At 41.0% G+C, this 9,455-nt stretch overlaps 1 protein-coding gene across 5 annotated transcripts in view; it reads right to left on the bottom strand.

The window, feature by feature from the left end:
• Window positions 1–748: 748 nt before the first annotated feature.
• The window catches only part of ATPAF1 (ATP synthase mitochondrial F1 complex assembly factor 1), a 31,109-nt gene continuing 22,402 nt past the window's right edge, over window positions 749–9,455 (bottom strand). For 4 of the 5 annotated variants that reach the window (XM_072772270.1, XM_072772267.1, XM_072772269.1 and 1 more), the window contains one exon: window positions 749–3,610. In XM_072772270.1, the coding sequence (XP_072628371.1) occupies window positions 3,416–3,610 (195 nt within the window). In that variant the 3' untranslated portion in view covers window positions 749–3,415. Of the gene's footprint in view, window positions 3,611–7,519; window positions 7,711–9,455 lie in introns of those variants that run through there. The other variant, XM_072772268.1, reaches the window with a different exon arrangement.

Genomic DNA, 9,455 nt, shown 5'->3' with positions numbered 1-9,455 from the left:
TCTGCAGAGATGGCTCTCCTGACTACTAAGTTATTGTCTCCACCCCACATTCTAGCACACTATTTTATTTTCATGGCTCTGTAGTACTTCAAACAATCTTATTGGCTTATTCATTTGTTTTCTCCACAAGGACATAAGCTCCATGAAAACAGGGGCCTTATTTGTCCTATTCATTGCTGTATTCCCGTTTCCTACAACTGTGCTTGGAATAAAATAGGCGCTCAACAAATATGAATGAATGCTAAATTAATGCTAAACCAAATGACTGGGGGTGGGCATTTATACCTCTTCTCCAAGACTGAACTAAAGGTCGATATTACAGAGAGTGCAAAAATACCCAAAAGATGAAGTTCCTGCTTCCAAACTGTTTGAGGAAAGAAGCAGCAGCATAAACATCCTGAGAACAAGACAAGGTAAACTATGACCAGGTGCTAGATGTGAGGTCCGAGGGAAGAGACACATAAGCAGTGGCCAGAACAGACCTCGAGAGCAGGGGATCATCTTCCTCATCTTGCTGTGTCAGCACCTAACGTGGGGTGGTTGGAGTAAGTGCTTTGTGAGTGACTGCTGACTTGCCCTGAGCCGACAGCCTGCCAAGGTCATGCCAGTGGACTGGAAAGATACAAGATTGTGTATAGCTGGCATTTTGGTTTGCAAATATTACGACTTAGTAAGCTCTAATCTATGCATGTTGAGAGATTCTCTTAAATTCAGAGTATTTAAATATAGGTACATATACAAGATAACGTTTTGGCTAAAATCCATGTCATTTATTTATTCAACAAACAACTGAGTATCTTCTATGTCCAGGCCATTTCCTTGGCACTGGGAATGAAGATAAACCCTGTCCCTCAAGGAGCTCACAGTCTAGTGGGGAAAGAAGATACATACATACATAATTATACTGTAAACGGAGACCACTAAGGGAGGCAAGAGCAATGGAATCAATCCTAAGGTTATTTGTCCATAGGAAAGAATGATCTAATGGTGTTTTTTCCTTCAAGAACAGATAAGGCAATGGTTCGCAAAGTGTGACTAGTGATTGACCCATGTTCAGATCATCTGGAGCACATATTAAATGCAAATTCCCAGCACCATCTGAAAAGATTATGATCCAGCAGGTTTGGAGACCTGAGAATCTGCATTTTTAAAGCGCTCTATAAGTAATTCTATGGCAACTTAAAGTTTGAGAACTTGTGAGATAAAGTCTGCTCTTTAGACAGGAATGAAGAATGATCTGTATGTCTGAAATGCTAATTTGTGTTGGTCTTTAATGAGAGGAGGGGAATTAGAAAAAAGGAAGGGTGTTGACATTTATTAATTAAGCTCTACCATAGTCTATGTATAAGCCTATTTAATTCTCACAATAATCCTATGAGGTAGCTATTATTATTATTATTATCCACATTTTACAGATGGAGGGGAGAAACAATCAGAGGGTTTAAGTAAACAATCAGGGGAGAAACAATCAGATGTTAAGTTCAACATCATAGAGTTAATGAATCTCAACAGTGACATCTGAATCTAGATTCATTTAACTCTAAAGCTTGTCTACTTTCTATAACACCATGTTGCACCAGGGTACAATTTTACTGATTATTACAATTTTCTTTCAGTTCTCTGTGAAATTGCACCGGGTAAATATAAAGAACATCCAGATGGCATTTTGATCATGTCCAATGTAACTGTCCATGTGTACATCCCTCTCTGGCAAGTGGGGATTTAGGGCAAAGCTGGGAGGAAGGAGAGGCCAATTCTTATTTCTTCTCCCATCATCTTCTCACCCTCTGGTGGAGGTATTATAAAAATGTACTATGACCAAGAACTGGGTCCATCTGGAGAGAAAAGCAAAAATAAGCGTATACCCATGAAAGCAACTCCACCTGATGTCAAAGATTCCTGGGACTCAAAACATCCAGACCGAAGTTTCTTTAAAAAGGACCTGTCAGAACCAGAGGCAGGTCCAGAATTTTCATTAGGAAACAGTCCAACCTTTAAAGAAACTGTGAAAGGCTAGCAGCAATTCCAGGTTAAACACTATCTCATTCTACACACAGACTCAGAAGTGCAACAAAATAGACACAGCCCAGAAAGTAATGGGAGGTCCAATCCCATTTAAAGAGCTTGGGGACAGGCCCAACCTATAAATAATCTTCCATAATAAAGAAAATACACAAACACACAAACTGCAACTACTGGTTACCTTCCCACTTACCAATTCAGTGCCAACACAAGCAGACCTTGGACAGGAGCAGCAAAGTGGAGCACATCAGATCAAGAAAAGGAAAGGCATAGAAATGGGGGTTGACAAAAATACTGGGGGGCTCCAGGGACCTCAGATTCAGAAGGCTAGTTGTAACCACTGCCCTTTTCTATCACTGAACTTGGAACCACAGCAGTGACACTACAAACCAAAAGTGAGTATTCAGCAATGAAGAACTAACCTTTTTCTTATTTTCGGCATTTTAACCAATTGCTGAGTCCAAAGATGAGTTCTAATCAGTTCACTGATGTGCACTGGCACTAAGGGCAGCACATAGGTTAGATTTCACTGTTTAGTGTAAAAAGACCCTAAGCCAGACTTTATTTTATTGCTACATTTTTCCCACACCCAATCTGAGAACATTTGCTTCTACCTACTTTTTCACATAATACTGGCATGGCTTAGAGTTGTTTAAAACAAATGAAATAAAACCAAACATGCAAATTGGGATGGATCCTCTCCTTAAAAAAGTTGTGATCCATTTACATTGCACTGATCCACCTCCTCCAAATACATAGCTTCTAATAGGCAGAGTTAGAGGGTGAGGCATAATGAACTATGGTTTAAAAGTATGCAGGCACTGTACTTGCATGTTTAACTATACCTGAAATCTACTGACCTTCCAAGCCAGACTCTGGGGACATCTAGATGAAGTCTCAATTCCGATGGCAATATCTGGCTGACCTAGAGTCTAAACAGGGTATTTTGGCCAGTCAAGAGGCAAACAGGAAGAGTATGCAAAGCCCACATCTAACTACAGCAGGCCTTCAAGCTTACTATCCTGTTACAAGTTTATAAATACGAGGAACTGAACATTTGGGAGCTGTGTGGTCAAAAGGATACATAGCACTACTACACTGTGTAAAGTCAAGTCGCCATCCTGTGGATCCTTAGCTCTCTGGTTATGGCCTCAAACACTTAAAAAGGAAAGCTTAAGTATGCTGGGAGATAATTATCAGAATGTTTGGGTACCTTCACTCCTGAATATCAAGTAATAGGGCTCACCTCCATGATTACTTCTTGTAAGCACACAGGGCAACCCATCAGAGACTGCTCCTTATAGCTGCTAAGCTCCCAAAAGCTCAAGGGGGCGGGTGGGCTTTAGAAAGCTATCCAGGGCTAAGCAGACTCTGTAAGCCAACCCTTACAGCTCTAAGTCTTATCCTGGTTCTGGGCACATTTCAGTTCTGCTCCAAGTCCACTTTGCTCCAATTCAGCGATGACCGACATATATTTGAATTCATTCGGTCTGAAGTTAAAAGTCTCCACTAAGCCGTAGGTTTCCTTCCGATCAGTGGCATAGAAGAGCTGAACTTGGTTGGCAATGCACTGTGCCTCAGCAACATTCTGTAAGGAAAAAAAATAGGTCATTCCCTGCGCAGGGCCATAAAGCTCTGGGTCTGAGTCTTGCGGCAAGTGGAGGGGCCTTACCCAGGAGTCACTGCTTCCAGAAGCTCCTCTGACTCCCTGACATCCAAGTCCTGGGCACCTTACCAAATGCACTCAAATTACCCCACGCTGGCCTCTACCATAGTGTGTATCATACTATATTGTATCTGTCCTTTTCTTTCTCTTTTGCCTTTTTGTCTGTCCTCCCTAGGATAAATTCCTCCAAGTATGTGCTTGCTTTACATCCCTGCACATGGTCACATCTAGTCAATGTCTGCTGAATAAAGGAACACATATGTCTGAAATTTCTCTCTTCATGTAGTTTCTTAATAACTGGTAAGTATATGTTCAAGGAGAGGGGGAGGGAGAGCAATAGGTACTCAGCTTCTAGAAGTAGTTTGTGAGTCAGTACTAAGCTCTTGACTAACCAGACATACTCTTGAATAAAACCTGTTCCTGATACTACCTCAGGCAGAAAACTAGTGCTAAAGCCAGCTCTGTAGTTCTACAATTTGCCCATAAAGTCTGTGAAACTTCTCTCTTTGAGGAAAGCTAGTTTCCTTTTCCTTGAATGTAGGCTGTACTTACTTCCTTCTTCCAGATGGACCATGGTGAAATGATGGGAGAATGACTTTTGCTACTAAGTCACAAAAGACACTGTAGCTTGTATTTTGCTATCTCTCTTCAATTACTTGCTCTGGGGAAAGTCAGCTGCCAAAGTTATGAGGACATTCAAGAAGACCTACAAAGAAGCTGATGTGGCAAGGAAATGAGGCTTCCTGCCAATAGCCATGAGAGTGGTTGAAAGTGGATCCATGAGCCCAATCAACCTTCTTCAGAGGACTATGGCTTAAGCCAATGTCTTTTTTTATTTTTAAAGATTTTATTTATTTATTCATGAGAGACAGAGAGAGAGAGAGAGAGAGAGAGAGAGAGAGAGAGAGAGAGGCAGAGACACAGGCAGAGGGAGAAGCAGGCTCCATGCAGGGAGCCTGACATGGGACTCAATCCCGGGTCTCCAGGATCAGGCCCTGAGCTGAAGGTGGCGCTAAACCGCTGAGCCACCTGGGCTGCCCTTGAGCCAACATCTTGGCAGCAACTTCATGAGAGACTCTACACCAGAGCCACCTAGCTATGCTGCTCTCAAATTCCTGACCCACATAAACTGGGAGGTAATGTGTTTTTTTGTTTTAAGCCACTAAGTTTAGGAGTAATTTGCTATGCAGCTACTTCTAACTACTCTACCAGCGAAGCTCCAGGAAATAGAAGGGTCCACAGTGACAGAGAAATGGTGCACTCTGTGTAACAGAGGGGTGTCTCAAAACCTTACAAAAGAAACCTCAAGTTACTATGACTTTTGCTTCCTATACATTTCACTAGTCCTAGCTGGTCAGAGGCACTTGTTCATTATCACTGTGTTCATATGGCCAAAACCCAACCCCAAAAGATACTGGAAAATTCCCACTAAAACTATCAAAAATATGCTATGTCTAGCCATAGAATGATGAAAACAGATTTATAAATATCATTGGCTGCTTTACTTCCACTATCTCCCAGAGGGCTTTCAGGTCATTTCTTACAGGCAAAGACTCATCTCTGAAACTGGATTTTCAATCAAAAGCCTTTTTCCAAAATGCTGGCTATTTCAAATTAATAGAATTTTAGACCTAGAAGGGGCCTCAGAGATCACCCAGTCTTCATTTAATAGGCCAGGAAACCAAAGGAGATGAGGTTCAGGGCTGGGCCCAAGGTCATATGGCTAGCAAGTGGCAGACCTATGGATTCCTAGACTGGTACTCCCTCTACTTCATCTTGATACTCCTTCTGGTGGGGCAAAATAATTAAGATTGATCAAGGGCGATAACTCTATCAATTTTACCTTTCCTATACTCTAACATGGCTCAAGAGCAAGTGTACTGCCATCATTGGAGTGGATACCACTGCTTGCTGGGCCCATGAACTGTAGGGGCCTCTGACAATCAACTTTAATTTGAGGCTCCAGGATAGTGGAGGTAGGGGTAGTTTCAGCTGTATTCATTATAGAACAGTGCTGTTCAAACTGCAGAGTTCTAGGGGCTCTGTGGAGGTGCTTCAGGTCCCTCAGCACTGTTTCAGCTGTTATAGCAGAGGATTCACATAATAAGATCTTATTTGGGGGTGCCCAGGTGGCTCAGTTGATTGTTTCTCTTGATTTGGGCTCAAGTCATGATCTCAGGGTTATGAGACTGAGCCCCACATGAGCACACTCTTTTCCTCTTCTGAGATTCTTTCCCTCTCTCCCTCCCTCTACCTCCCCACTCTGATGTTCTCTTTCTCTCAAATAAATAAAATTTTTTAAAAAAGGATTTTATTTGGATAAAGGGTTCTGACCACTAGTCTAAAGACCACTAGTATAGTGGGTAGGGAGACATGTGTATTTGTCTCTCATAGAGGGTTATGGTAAGCCCCCTTCCCCCAACTTAGTTCTCAACATGAAGCAGTAGTTTCCACCCTTTCTAGGACCTGAGAAGATGAATATATTAATTCCTATGCTGCTCAGTAAGGAGGTATACTAACAACCCTGATTCCTCCCTTTTTTTTTCAATCTTCATAGATCACTATCACCTTACCAAGTCCTGCCCATTTTACTCCCTGTATATTTCTGGGGTCATTCTCTATCGTTCTTACTACTCTAATTCAGGTCTCCACTCTCTCTCGCTCACACTATTGCAAATGTCTTCTATTTTTTTTTTTTAAAGATTTTATTTATTTATTCATGAGAGACATGGGGAGAGGGGGAGGGAGAGAGAGAGAGAGAGAGAGAGAGGCAGAGGGAGAAGCAGGCTCTAATCAGGGAGCCTGATGTGGGACTCGATCCCGGGTCTCCAGGATCAGGCCCTGGGCTGAAGGCAGTGTTAAACCTCTGAGCCACCTGGGCTGCCCTGCAAATGTCTTCTAAATGTTCACACTTACCAGGCTAAAACTAAAAAACATTTAGGAAGCAAACAATTAAGGTTAATGGCTTTGAAGTCCAACTCTTTCTAGGTCACTTCCTGTTCAAAACCCTTTCATGTCCTCAGGATAAAGCCAAACCTCTAAACATAACCCACCACACCACCTTTTTAATACATTAGTGATACAAAACTGTTTAGAATATCTCAAGTCATTTTATGTCTCTTAACATGTACTTCTGCTATTCCCTCTGTCTGGAACATTCTTCTTCCCCTCCCTTTCTTTATCCGGCTAAACTCCTGCTCGTCTTTGAGATTCAGCCCAGGTGTCATCTTTACAATCTCTCTTCTTCCTCTTTATGGGGTACGGACACCTCCTGCAAGAGCATCCTAGCACTCTGAGCACTGACTGCATTCCAATGAAATCATCTACTGACACAGAGGTGGAACCACATAAGGTTTTCAAATATTCTCCTAAATTTCAGCATTAAAGTTATTAGTTCAGGGATCCCTGGGTGGCGCAGCGGTTTGGCGCCTGCCTTTGGCCCAGGGCGCGATCCTGGAGACCCGGGATCGAATCCCACGTCGGGCTCCCGGTGCATGGAGCCTGCTTCTCTCTCTGCCTGTGTCTCTGCCTCTCTCTCTCTCTCTCTCTCTCTCTGTGTGTGTGTGTGACTATCATAAATAAAAAAAAAATTAAAAAAAAAATAAAGTTATTAGTTCAAAAGAAACCTCTAGTTTCTATATATTTCTATTCATTTGCTTTAGTGTATTTGGAAGTACTATGCCAAAGTGTAAATTCATGCATGAGTAGCAAGGAATCATATATTAATTACATTTCTACGTTTCCCATCTCTGAATCATGTACCCCTGCAATAAATTCTAACATATCTAGTTAGAATTTATTTTAAGAATGAAGAAACTCACAGTCAAATTAATTTTTATAAGGCAAATGTATGTTGTTTGGTATGTTGTCCGATATTATAAGGCCAGGAAGCAAATTTTCACATTGATGAGGCCTGTACAGCAGTTTGAGACCACTAGAGTAAGGTGGTAAAAATGCCAGAGCAGAAGGGCCTCCTGTGACCTCCAGAGTCCACTTTCATTACAGTTAGATGCTGGGTTTTGCTGAAGATCAGAAAATAAAGTTTCTGTGTTACTCCCTCCTTCCTCTGGGCCAATCCTAAACCTTGTCATTACTCGTAACTATATCCCTCCAAATCTCAATTTGAAACAGCTATACTTGGTCTATTTATTTCCTATCTTTCTAAAAAATTAATTAATTAATTAATTAATTAATTAATTAATAAAGTTGGGGCTTGAATTCACAACCCTGAAATCATGAGTGACCTGAGCTGAGATAAAGAGTCAAATGGAGCCATCCAGGCACCCTAGCTATTTCCTATCTTTTAAGCTCACTCACAACTTCAAAAATCCTTTAACTCCCCTAGGACTCACAATTCTTCTGGTCCCTAACCTTCCTTATGTTTTCACTTTCCTATTTATCCAGCTTGCATTCCATGGTTGGGAATTATCAGCATTCTTCTGCACTCACCTTTAATTTTCTGGTCCCAACTCACTTCATTAGGCCACTCACTGAACCATAACCCCAGTTAAACCCAAATCTTAGCCCCCACCTCTCTGCACCTATACCCAGATAGCCATTCTCCCATTTTCCTAGATGACATGTTGAAAACACTTTCTGTAAAGGGACAGTAAATATTTTACGTTCTACTAACCCTGTAGTCTCTGTTGCAACTTGTTAACTCTGGTGTGGACCTAAAAGAGCCTTAGATAATATGTAAATAATAAGCATGGCTGTGTTCCAATAAAACTTTATTTATAGACATTGAAACTTGAATTTTGAACACTACACAGGCCATGAAATATTCTTCTTCTTTAGTTCTGCTTCTCCTCCTCCAACCATTTAAAGATATAGAACTCATGGGCCTTCTAAAAGCAGATAATGGATTGAATTTGGTCCCAGGCCGTGGTTTGCTGACTCTGTCCTAGAAAATCATTTCACACCTTCTCTTTCTATTCCACTCAATTATCCAACACTTATTCCTCCATCTTCACTCTCAGCTGATGGCCTTCCACTAAGATAAAGTCTTAGCCTTCTCACTAAGCAATCTGGAGAACTTCTACAAGAAGTTCACCTCTATCTATTTAAACTGTATTTGTGTCCTTATATTTTTGGCTTCTCTCTTATTGTTATATTTCTGGCAAAGATCGATCCCTCATTTCCAGGCTTAACCATTCAAAAATACTTCAAAAATTCTCTCCTCTTTCTCCTGCATTATCAGTATTTCTCTCTCTACTGAATCATTCCATCTGCATACAAATATAATGTTATTTCTCTCATATTTAAAACAAAACAAAAAAACATTTTTGTCCCTACTTGTCTCTCTCCAGCTACTGCCCCATTCTCTCCTTCCTTTCACAGAAATATCCTTGTAAGACTTGTTTATGCTTACTCTTTGTAAGTTTTCTTCCCAACCTCTCTTAATGTACTCCAATGATGCTTTTGTCCCACCACTTCTCTGACACTGTCCTGAGAAAGCTCGCTAATGACTTCCATGTTGTGACATCTAGTAAACAAATTCTCAGTCTTCATCTCATCTGCCCTACCAGCAAGTGAGACTTGACCAGTTGAGCATTCCCAATTCCTTGAAACATTTTATCTTAGCTTTCAGGGCATTTTATTGTCCTAGTTTTCCTTCTACCTCACTAAATATTCCTTTTTAATTTACTTTGCTGATGCTTCCTCAGGTCTCCAGGCTATTCTTAGACTTATTTTCTTTTTATTCATTTTTATTTTTTATTTTTTTAAAGGTTTTATTTATTTATTCATAGAGACACAGAGCGAGAGA

Source organism: Canis lupus, chromosome 13 (genome assembly GCF_048164855.1).
Source record: "Canis lupus baileyi chromosome 13, mCanLup2.hap1, whole genome shotgun sequence".
Classification (NCBI taxonomy): Eukaryota; Metazoa; Chordata; class Mammalia; order Carnivora; family Canidae; genus Canis; species Canis lupus.
Note: the sequence above shows the minus strand (reverse complement) of the source record. Positions and strands in the feature narration are given on the sequence as shown.